The sequence below is a fragment of the Equus quagga genome, chromosome 4, assembly GCF_021613505.1.
Source record: "Equus quagga isolate Etosha38 chromosome 4, UCLA_HA_Equagga_1.0, whole genome shotgun sequence".
NCBI lineage: Eukaryota > Metazoa > Chordata > Mammalia > Perissodactyla > Equidae > Equus > Equus quagga.
In genome coordinates, this window is record NC_060270.1 from 21467008 (window position 1) to 21479465 (window position 12458).

A 12458-nucleotide genomic window follows, 5' to 3' on the forward strand; every position below is an offset into this window, starting at 1 on the left:
GTTTATATTGCACTCAACACTTGCAGGAGCAAGTAAGGGACATAAAATGCCTCCTGCTTTTATTCATTCTCTTTTCCCATTCCTGGGCCAGCTTCTCTTTAAAACTGTTCCTGCCCAGGCCGTCAATTAAGACAAGACCTATCCACTATCCTAACTCCATTAGGTAGAATATTTGACAATTCAACCTAAAATGTCCGCCTCCTTCTAGAGGGATGGGATTTCAGAGCTGGGTTTAGAGCTCGCCTGCTCTGACCCTCATCATTTGCAGATGAGGTGTCCAGTGACCTGCCCAAGGTCACACCACAGTGGAAGGCAGTAATGAGGCTCATGGCCTGGGTGCCACTGTCTGTCCCGGGTTATCTGCTCCAGCCCATCTCTGGCCAACAAATGGAGGCTTGTTGGAAGCCAGCTGCCATCGGGGATCTCTATAAACTCAGCCCCAGCTTCTGCCGGCACTGTGGGTGTTTTCTCAACTGTGAACCTCTCAAGACGGCTGAACCCTGACAATCTCACAGATTCACTCACCTGCTTCTTATGTGTGTGGCTCACATCAGTGCCACTGAGACAGTTTAAGGCAGACTAAGAAAACTGGGGAAATGAGCGAGGAGAGGCAACCCAAGCCAGAGCTGCAGAACTGCGCAGATTGTGCTGGAAGGCGCAGTGCCAAGCAGACACTGTCTAGACGCTAACCGGCCTCTCCAGAGGGGGGTGTAGGGAGGCGGAGCGAGCCCGGAAAGCCTGCTTGCTTTTTGTTCAGCTAAGGCAAACACATGACACCACCTCTGACAGGCTCCAGGCTGGGAGTTCACTCCAAGACATTTCTTCCTCGGGGCTGGAATTCAGCTGTGGGCTGAGGGAAGTTGTGCTAATCCAGGAATCAGAGGGAAGCTAGGAATGCTGTACTTAATTCCTCGGGAATCATAGCTCCCAAACTAGACTGAGTTGGGCAACAGCCAAAAGAAGCACATTTGTGGGTGCAAAAGAATAGATTTTTAAAATTTTCATTGTATCATCTTAGCTAATCCATGAAGAAAATTCACAAAAATACAAAACTAACTTTTGATAGAGGTCTATTGTAAAAATTTTATAAGACTCTGAACGACATCAATTTATAAAATGTATAGATGGAGAAATGGCAACCTGAGTCCAATTAGCATCATATATCTAAGAGAAAATGTTGGGTTTGAGGAGCTTTACACATCCGTTAGAGAAAAGACACCCTTTCCTCTGGATGGACAGACAAGCCCATGCTAGGGCACACAGCCTGGTAAACAGAGTGCAGGATGCAGTCAGCCCCATTTGCCTCTTAGCCAGCCACATTTGTGCAGTGGACAGACTAAACAACCATACCCAGCAACTCTTTTTTTTTTTTCCCCAAGGAAGATTAGCCCTGAGCTAACTACTGCCAGCCTTCCTCTTTTTTGCTGAGGAAGCCTGGCCCTGAGCTAACATCCGTGCCCATCTCCCTCTACTTTATATGTGGGACGCCTACCACAGAATGGTGTGCCAAGCGATGCCAAGTCCGCACCTGGGATCCGAACCGGCAAACCCTGGGCCACTGAGAAGTGGAACGTGTGCACTTAACAGCTGCGCCACCAGGCCGGCCCCCCACAGCAACTCTTACAGCTATCTTGCCATTTGGTCTTATTCAGTGTGGAAGAGTTGTGAATACATCTGCAGGACAAAGAAACTGCCTTAAAACATCTTCTGAGGCACTGCCTATGCTGCAAGTGCTCTGATGGAACCACTACCCTTCAGAGCGGGTCAGAGACGCAGCTGTACCTGAACCAAACCAAGACCATGCCGCTGTCGATGTGGCCAGAATGACCAGGCCTGAAGTCGCTCCAGGCACTTATAGCTGGTATGGTGGGAAGAGTTCAATGACAGGGCCTATGCAGGGTTTTCTTTTTTGTGTCCCTGTTACCTAGCAAAAATGTCTTTGCTTTGTTTTCAAAGTCACGTTCAGAAATAAGCCTGAGCGGACCTTGAGCACACTTGAACCCAGAGCATTTGCCTTGAGAGTTGAAGTCCTGGGTTTGAATCTTGGCTTTACTACTTACTAGGTGGCTGATTTGGGTAACTAACCGAATTCTCTGAGCCGCAGTTTCTTCACTGATAAAATGACGATTATAAGAACTGCATTATCGAGTTCGGAGAATGAAATAAGATGAGGCTCTTTTCCTCTCCTCTGGCCCATTGTCTGGCTCCCCACCACTCATTTTTCAGGGCTCGGCTTGTGGGGTGCTCCCTCTTGGAGGCCTTCCCAGACCCGCCAGTGCTGGGTCAGGTTCTCAGGCCTGTCCTCGCACTTTCCACACTGGGTCACTCTGAGCCCGTGTCCCCGTCTGCCTCCTCCACTGCAAACGCCTTGGGGACAAGGTCTGCATTTTAGTCACCAGCACTAACTCAGTGCCTGAGCGAGAACGGGTTTGTGGTGCTCTTTACTTTCCTTTCTTGAGTTTCCTGTGAGCAATTTCCCTTTGTCCCAGATGGGTGAGGCAAAATAATGCCTCCACACTGTGCAGCTTTCTCGCTGCATAAAATGTGAAGCTGGTGGTCTGTGGATGATCTGGCAGCTCCCCATCCAGCCAAACACTCCAGAATGACCTCTTTGTAATGGCGGAGGAGGAAGATGAGAAAGAAAAGGAGAGACAAGAAGGGAGAGGGGAAAAACAAAGAAGAGAGCAAAGAGCCACATAAGGAGCAACAGAGACTGGGCTCCCAGGCCTGGGCATCAGTGGCCACATGGGGCTGCAGTCAGGGCTGGCTGCCAGACACAGCAGCGCCCAGCAGAGAACCCAGGGTTTGTGTGCAAAACACCCAAAGGGTTGCCTTAGTTTCCAAAGGGACAATCCCAGCCGGATCCAGGAATCCTTCCTATCCTGTCTTTGAGAGGAGGTATTTATTATTCAAACAATGAAAGCAAAGGCTTCTATTCCTTTGCCTCATTCTATTTTCCAAACCCCAAGTTTAGAATTCGTGGCCCAGTAACAGGCAGGCTGCAGGGACTACAGCAAGAATATATGAAAATGACCAGCCCAGAAAAAAATCCAAGATATCTGGTGGCCACCTCCATCTGTAAGAAGGAGGGACTCAGGAGACAAAAACCGAATGTGGAAACATTCCAGAGGAGTTTTGTTACCTCTCTTCTGTGCCTCTTCTCTTCTTCCCTCGCCAGCTCGCTCTCTCGTTCATCGTGTCTTTAGGGAGGAAGCTGTGCTGGCCGGCACAGCCCACTGCTGAGCACAGGAGGCACTCAGCGAGGGCTTCACTCTCTTCCTGGAGGAATGAGAGGGTTGTGGCTCCACAGAGGAAATGCTGTCTAGAAGTCTGACGGCAAGATTGGCTCAGTAGAAGCAAGGGTTCTGATATGAATTCTGGGCATCAAAGCATCCACTGAAATAAATAATCCTAGTTGTCTTTTAAGAAGAAAGTGAGTCTTAATCTCAGGAGAGAGTCAGAGGTGAGCAGAGTTCTGCAAGCCATGAGCACACACCCCATGGCTTTTAGAGCTCTTCCAATAGAGACACTACAGGAATGACCACAATAGCTAACACTGCCCTCCATGTACCAAGACACTCTGCTAATTGCTTTATAGATGAGGAAACAGGCCCAGAGAGGTTAGGCAACTTCCCCAAGATCGCAGGGCTAATCAGCGCAGTGCGAGGATTTAAACTCAGGTAATCTAGCTTCAAGGCCTGAGCGCTCGCCCATGACGCTCTACTTCCTCTCAAGGATCAATCTGTAAACAGAATAACACCTGAGCCAGCACGCAGGCTGTACAAAGACAGACAGGCCTAGTGAATGTCCACGTGTAAACTGAGAATTCTCTTGTTGAAGTCATTACGGAGTCAAAAACATCCTTTGCCAGTGCCTAGTAGGGACCGGTGGAAGGATGTCCTCTCTTGCAGGTGTTTGTTTTTGGTGTCGACTATGTGCCATGAGTAGAAGAAACCTTTTCCATTCTCTAAGTGGACAGAAAGGCAGAGAGACAGCCAGTATTCCCACTTGACAGATGAGCAAAAAGAGCTCAGGGAGGTTCAGTAACTTGCTCAAGGCCTCACAGCAAGACAAGGTCAGAATTCAAACCTGGTCCGCCACCCGAAAGCCCCGCTCCTAACTGAAGCTGCAAGTTAGAGATATTACGTGACTTCAAAAAGGTGACAGGAGGTAGAAAGTGGCAGGGCAGGACTTCTATGTCAAGACTCTTATTCTTCTACAATGTCCTTAATAATGAGAAGGTTCTGTGACAGGGTCTGTGTAAAAGACAAGGCTTGGAAACACCCAGAGACGAGAACGAGAGAGGGAAAGGTGCAAGAAGCTCACTGGAAGGCTTGAGGGACATGAAACTGGGAAATGAGAAAAGAGCACCAGCACCCCAGGAACAGACACAATCTCAGATGTGTGCCACACAAAAGCTGCCGCCTACTGGACAGACCGGTCAAGTGGACAAGGTGGACAGGCTGACACGGCCCCAGAGGCTCAAGAGCAGCCTCTCAAACTCCAAGAAGGCATCCATCCCATGGCCACATTTCAGGGTTTTCTGAACCAGCAGCAAGAGGTGAGGAAGGGGGTGGTAATTTCTGCAAAGGCCATGGATCTGGCCCCTGGCAGCCAGGTCCCTCTGAGCTGTACTGTAGCTATGGTGGCAGCAGCCCCTTCAGAACAGGGACCTATAGGGAACTGCCTTTTAGTTCCACACTATTCTGTAGCAGCATATGTGCAAAGTGACGAACGTGATGTCTGGCACTTCTGCAGATCAATAAATTACACTCATTTTCTATCATTAAAGGATAAAACGAAAGACTGGCAGGAAAAAGACAAATTCTGCCTCAGACACAAGGATTTTAAATCTTGACCACACTAACAAGTAAAGACAAAGAGACATTTTCCCTACATCCATTCAAGCAAATATCCCACAACACATGCATGTATAAATCTGGGCCTAAAACATGTCACGGCTTTTGCCATGTGTCACATGCCTGGTTTTGGCAACAGCTTAGTCACAAATAGTGTCTGGGATTATTCAGGGAACATTTTAAAGGTCATAAACTCAGACTTAATCCTGGGAAGAGCTTATTGGTGATGGCTTCCAAATGAGCATATAAAAAGTCTGGGAAGAGATTACATGGAAATCCTCTAACCACAGCAGAAAATGCAGATTTATAGGATATATTTTGTACTCCAATTACCCAAAAAGCTTTCTATTAGCAGGTTACTGCCAGACGGCTGCTAATGCAGAAGCTGTTATCTATGACAGCAGCAGCTCTCAGAGCCTTAGCAAGAGCAACCGTTTGTTCCATCAGAACAGCCAAGAAAATTCTCGTTATCATACTTTTGTTGATGGTCAACATTAGAGGGTTTGGCTTACTTGAAGGTGTTCGAACTCATCTAAAGAACTGAGAAGACTGGGCCAGGAACAAAGAGTTTTTTCTTGACACTTTCATCCATTTGCTACCTTAGTCCTATCACCTATTACCCCATGTTGTCTTTGTTTCACATAGTCCCAAACTCTGCCTTTGCATCACCTTAATTTTGGCTAAAGATATACCAATGTTTGTCAAATTGGATTGAATTTTCTGACAAGAATGGCAAATATCTTGTGTCTCACAGACAGACTTATTGCTAGTGCTTATCTAGAACATTGCTGAGAAAGATTTTCAAACCTCCTCCAGGCTCAGAAGGAAAATATTCTACGAGTGATTACCAATGTCTGTCATGGGTAAAGGAGAGGGTAGTGGTGACATGCATGCTATGTTTGTGCCATCTCTGGAGGCCATTTATCTCATGATGTTGGGAGGTACTTACTTTTATTCCCTACAGTGTCTACTAGGTGCATCACTTACACCTGTTCACCGATTTTGATAATTTCTCTGAAAGGAGGGAGGAAGAGCTCGTTTATCTTTAGGTGGTGGAATTATGGGTAATTTTATTCCTTGCTCTAGTCTTTTCTATATTCTCTAATCTTTTTATGAGCATATTTTATTTTCATATTTTATCAGAAAATAACACATTAACTTTTATACTTAAAGATAGCATATATTAGGAGGGTAAATTCCTCTTGAAAAAGGAGAGAGGTCACAGGAATCTTCATAATGGATTTTAAGACATTTTGTTATACTTCTCCAAAAATTTTTACACAGCTGTGAGCATAAGGCATTGGCAGGGGGTGGGGATGGTGTTCTGTTTTTAAATTAAATCATAATCATTTGCCAGAGCTTTCAAAATTTATGTAAACATAACTTTTAGTGGCTGCTACATATTGTAACATATGTAACATGTTATGCTACATAACATATTTCTGTTAACTCCTAACTCTTCTCCTGTTGTTGGATATGTAGTAGGTTTTAAGTTTTTAGCTATCATAAACATTAAATGCATCTTATGTAGAGTCTCTTTAAAAGTAATAATGACCAGGGCAAAGTGGTCAAATAGCATTATTTGAGTTTCTTTCCTTGATTGAGTTTCTCAGCATAGATTATACTGAGCCCTGGAATATTCTCTGCAAACAGTCAAGTCAGCTCCCTGAAAGCTGATCCAAAGTTTGCTAAAATGGATTCAGGTCAATATAGATTGTATTTAACTGTGTTTGCTATGTGTCCTTGTAGCTACAAGAAAAACAATTTTACACTGCAAGCACTGTTAACTACAAGCTAAACACTTAATATCCAAATTGCAAGTCTCATATGGAGAGGATTAATTTACCTTTTCGTTAATAATTAAAGGTTTATTATTGTTAAAACATGAATTAAAAGCTTGCCAAGCATTACTAGGGCCAGACTTCAAAGGATTGAACTAATTAAATGATGATGATCCTTGAGTGGTGAAATGTAACCTTGATCATATCTACTCCTCACCTTTTTCATTGTAACTGTTTCCACACACCCTGAGTTCACAGCCTCCTCTCCGCACCAACTCCCTCAGTCTTGACTGAGTGGGTGGTGGCTACATGGGTGTATCCATATGTAAAAGTTCATCAAGCTATACATTAAAGATGTGTGTACTGTACTAATGTAAAAGAACTTTAAAAATCAATATGTTGATGTAAAAAAAAAGCAATAATAATTGTAAAGATACTTGTTCATCACGTAGTTATAATAATATACATTATAGCTGCCAGAGTTTAAAAGCACCTGGCCCACCATTACATTGTAAGCAACCTGAGGGCAGAGACAGGTCTTACACTTCATCCATGACTCTGCCTTGTGTGTAGGGCATGCTCAGCCGGCAGCAGGGAATATTGCCTGATTGGCATCGTGAAGGGAAGGCTCCTACCATTACTACTTGCTCCTGGACAAAGTGCCCCGCACCAAAGTCCCAGGCACCAGAAGACAGCACCTTAGAGAAAAGCAAGAATTTGACTTGCAGGACATTAATCACCTGGCTTACAAAATGAACCCATCTAAGTGTAAGGGGCTTTTCAATCCTATCATATCTGGTGTCATTAAGCTAATACTATTTGTGGCTGCTAGAAATTTTCTGTCTGGATGTCCAGTTATTTGAAGAGGAGTAGGAAAAAGACACAGTGACATTCTCAATTTTCCATGTGTGACCACTGATATTTACAGCTCATCCTTTCCTTTCTCCATTCTCCTGGAAACACGTCTTTCTGCCTCGCTGATTTTAAAGACTTAATTTTCTTCTTTGGGACATTACATCCACTGCAGCCTATGCCCCCGATCTTCTCTACCTCACAGGTCCTCCCCAACTAGCTCCTCTGAGCCTGGGAACTGACTTTTGCTTTCCATCACCCAATGCAGAGACTTCTATGGGAACTGTAACATGTCCCCCCTCTTCTAAAGACATTTTCAATGGCCAGGGCCACAATTTTCAGGGCACTTGCCCATCTGTTTTGGCTACTCAGCAGAGTATCTGCTGTTTTCACATCTCAGTTTCCAGCGATGGTCTTTAGAATCACAGCAAGCAGTTTATTTGCCAAAGGGTAAACAAACAAGAGATTATTTTAGTGGTTAATGTACAAGATGGATATTAAAACCCTAATTTTGCTGCAGCTCCAAGAAGCAGTCAGTGGATGTGGGTCAGACCCTCGGCCTGCCTGAATCTACCATTGGAATAATTCCAGAGAGTACAGAGGAGATCCCACATCAGCCAAAAAAACCCTTCGTGGCTGATTAACTGTATGTTGATAACAGGGTGTAAATGAGGTTAAGGAATCTGGCTTCAGAGGGACAATGCCCTAATAATCTTGTCTATTGTTACTGTCCTTGTTACTATTACCTTAAATGATGCACTCAGTTCGTGGGTCAAGCATTGCCTTACTGAAATGAGTGTTCTGATTTGTGTGAATCACTCCCCTGTACATGTGATTATCATGATGAACTTATAGAGCCAGAATGCTGGGGATCAGAGCGCTTGGACACCTGCCAAGGCTGTCCTTGGGAAGCAGTTGGCCCACAGGGTCCCCTCCAGTCTGCCATGTAGAAGGGACTGAGCCTACTGAGGCTCAAGGGCACATGCCCTAGCACCTGGCTTCTCAACCTTTCCCAGCCCCCACCATCCACACCTCTCGGGGAACTGCAGTAATTCTCAATGGGAGCGAAATTGGTGAGGGCGAGTGAGCAGGGCCACATAGCCCCCTCCCAGAAGAATGGAGAAAAGGGGTAGCTGTGTGATTGTTAACTGAAGCTCTCCCTCTGCTGCTGGCACACCTCCCATTCCTCATCCATACCAGACACTAAGATATGCTCATCAAGAGACACGTGCCACACCCCTCAACACCCCCTTTCCAGCACAGACTCTAAAGAGTGCATGAGTGCGAGCTCAGGTGGATGGGGCAGAATTTTGATGGAGGCTGCCTGAAGGAATACAATGGTGATAGAGTATTAAGACCAAGAGAAAGTAAGAAAGAAAGGGAGCAATCAAAAAGCAACCCTGAGGTGCCAGTAAGAGATCATGGAAAATACTCAAAATATGACACTTTCCTTAATGAGATTTGTTAATAGTTTCTTGACTCTAACCAAACAAGATTTAAAGCTTGGCATTAGGGGCTGGCCCCGTGGCCAAGTGGTTAAGTTTGCTGGCTCTGCTTTGGCAGCCTGGGGTTTTGCTGGTTCGGATCCTGGGTGCAGACATAGCACCACTCATCAGGCCATTCTGAGACGGCATCCCACATAGCACAACCAGAGGTACTCACAACTAGAATATACGACTATGTACCGGGGGGCTTTGGGAAGAAGAAGAAGAAGGAAAAAAGAACAATTGGCAACAGATGTTAGCTCAGGTGCCAATCTTTAAAAAAAAAAAAAAGCTTGGCATTAATAATGATGACAACCACCCTTTCCCAAGCTTGGGATACCTCTGATTCTGGATGTCTACTACTCCAAAGGCTTCGCTTCTTCAAATATCAACATGATGTGTCAGGCGATCATATTTTTTAAAAAATTTGTTGAATTGAATCTTTGTGTTTGTATTAAACCAAAAGGCACCAAGAAAACTCAGTTTCTTTTCTAAATTTCATTTCTAAAAAGTTCAACCATATTTGTACAATGTTAGCCCTAAAGTCTACAGAAGTGGATTCATGTCAATAAAGACTATAAATATCATTATTTGGCTTTGTTTTCTATATGTTGTTATAGCTAACAAGGAAAAAAATTTTGACTGCAAGCACTATTAACTATTAACAGGATAAAATGTTTAAAATAATATCCACATTGCTAAGGTTAATTTACCTTTTCATTAATAATTAAAGGTATATTATTATTAAAACATGGATTAAAATTTTGCCAAATGTTACTAGGGCCAGACACCAAGAGACTGGACTGATTAAAAGATAACCCTTAATAACCTGGAGTCATAAAATATAACTAGCTCATAGCTACTCCTCACTCCTCTTTTCTGAGTTCATAGCCTCTTTTCTGCACCAACTCCCTCAGTTTTCATGCCTCAGCACTTCCTGATTTTGCCTCTTTCCCTGTGGATTTTGCCTGAGAATTCTGTGAGAGGACTTTCTGCTCTTCCACCTCAAGCAGGAAACTGCTGCTGGGGGAACTTCCTATGAGAGCTCTGCTTCTCCCTGCAATGCACTGGGGGGAGGGGGTGTATGCAGGCTGCCTAGAATAGTGAGATCCTGGACCTTGGGCCACGCAGCCTTGTGGTGAGTGAACCAACAGCCTCCTCACACCTCATCTGTATTTGCATTCCAGTTTCCAGCGATTTCACACTGGCTGGCAATTCCTAAGCCCGCTGTAAAACCAACCAGGGGTTCGCCTCATCCGTCATTGGCCTGCGGCTGCCTTTTGAGGACCACAGCAGGGAGGGCTGGGTGTTCCTCAGCCAGGGCTAAATCAGCCCATGAAAGAGAGATCCTCCCTCAGATCCAAACCCTGGAAAACAAAACGCCTGAGAAGCAGACCCGGAGTTCAAGATGGGCTCCAAAGGCGGAGGGAGCTGGGTTCAGATGCTCCTTCAGAACTATGACCTTGGGCAGCTTCCCTGATCCCCCTAAACCTGATTCCTCCTCTGTAAAATGGGGATAACAAAACCTACCCTACAAGGTTCAGGAAGCTTTAAAAGAAATGCTGCATGCAGCCCGGCATCTGCTATATAAGCAGTGCCTGGCAAATACATGGTCCTCCTGTGGGGTGGTGGTGAAGAGGCCGGGGTGTGACACCGGAGTGACTTGGATTCAAGTTCTACTCCTACCATTGAACAGCTCAGGGCAGTGGATAAATCTGTAATCTCTCTCAGTTTCCCCATCACTAAAATGGGGTTTATTATAACACAAAGCAGATATCCAGTAGGTGTTTCTTTATTTCATTGTGAGCAAAAACAGCTCGTGTTTCCAGCTCAACCAAAGACATAGTACTGAATTAGATGAGAGTTCAGGATAAGGTGTATTTTCTTAAAATCAAAAAGAGCTTGATTGCTTTTATGATTTTTCTAGGCAGAGTCAAGCTGAGATGCTAAGGGTGAGGCTAAGCTGCAATACCAAGAAAAAAATTCAAAGAGGGGGAATAACCACCCACCAGGGAGCTATTTCTTTTGTAATGTACATTCCATTTCTTCTCCCTCATGCTTTTTAATTCCTTCCACATTTCCTGCCATAATTATCAAATGTTTGGTTTCTGACCTCACTTTTCTGGAGACTGGAGCACAGGGAATTTAGAATTGTTTATTTTCTAGCCATAAACCTTTGAGTTAATGGAGGGGCTTTTGAGGGAAGGGTTTGTTGGTTTGTTTGTACTGTCTCAGGAAGGTCACTGGAGTTGAAAAGAAAACATTACCAAAAAAGCGCTGAAACACTGTGACTGGAAACGCGGAGCCCCCAAGGGCAGAGGAAGGGATGTCTCACACTTGCGCAACGCTACTTTAAGGGAAAAATAGAGATTTTAAAAGGTCATGACATGGCCCTGATAATAACACAAAATCCGAGGACATTATACAAAGAAAGAACCCCAAATTTCAGCGAATCATAATCTTTCATAAAAGAGAAAAAACTGTATTCCGCCCTAAAAAAGAAAAGAATCCCGTGGGGTTTTTTTCCCCCCAGGAAACAGACTCGGAAGGGAAAAGTCCGCAACTATTCTCAGTTTCCTCTGAAGTGAAGGAAAGAACTCAAGGCGCCTTTTTGAACTCGGCTGCTGCTCTTGTCGCCGCCCCCGTCGCGATGGGCCCGCTCGTCCTCTCCCCTCCCCGCTCTCCCTCCATATTAGCCGCGGTGCGGCTCCGCTTACGGCCCAAACTACTTTTCCCGATTCTGAGGTTTAAGTTTCCCAAGTAGCGTTTCTGCTCGGAGCGCCCCCCTCACCCCCCGTATGCAAACTCCCGGTCCCACCCGGGAGAGCATCCCCAGGACGAACGCGCCGCCCGCCTGACGCGCAAACCCAAGTGGCCCCGGAGCCCGAGTTCGGACCTCCGCAGCCGCTCGCCTACCTCGGCGTGGACCCAGGCGACGGCCACCAGCGCGAGCGCGAGCCAGCGTGTCCACATCTGCGGAAGAGAGAAGAGCGAGACTGAAGGCACCGGGCCCCGCGCCGACCCCAGAAACTTCTTCGGGTCCCGCAGGCTCGTCCCCTCCGCCCGGCCACCCCGGGCCGCCCTCGGCTCCGCGCCGCGCACCCCGCTCTCACCATGGTCCCGTCCCGGTCTCCGGAGGGCGCGGGGCAGGGCGGCTGCAGCGAGCTCTAGGGGACGGTGGGAGCTCCGCTGATCGCCAGCCTCGGAGGAAATCCGACCTGCGCTCGCCGCCCCTTAAGACCCCTCCTTCCCCGACTGCCTGCCCCCCAGCTCCTCCCCATTCTCCTCCCCCTTCTGCTGCAGCGGGCCCCGCGGCTCCGGGCTCCGCTGCTTCCTCCCCGCCCCTCGCTCCGGGGAGCCCGCGGGCGTCCTGGCGCCGCCCGAACCCCTCTCCTCGCCGGGCCCCTAGCCGAGCACCCCTCAGACCCCAGGACGTGGAGGCAGAGGCAGAGAGGGGGGTGTCCGGGGAGATGCTGCAACAA

The 12458-nt window shown here is 46.5% G+C and overlaps 1 protein-coding gene across 1 annotated transcript in view; it reads right to left on the reverse strand.

Annotated features, from left to right (window-relative positions):
- FSTL1 (follistatin like 1) overlaps positions 1-12220 on the reverse strand; it is a 53860-nt gene extending 41640 nt beyond the window's left edge. Inside the window, exons 1-2 of the mRNA XM_046658807.1 lie at positions 12090-12220; positions 11893-11949 (exon numbers count right to left, since the gene is read on the reverse strand). Coding sequence (XP_046514763.1) covers positions 11893-11949; positions 12090-12092 — 60 coding nt within the window. The 5' untranslated portion in view covers positions 12093-12220. The remainder of the gene's footprint in view (positions 1-11892; positions 11950-12089) is intronic.
- Between the last annotated feature and the right edge of the window lie 238 nt (positions 12221-12458).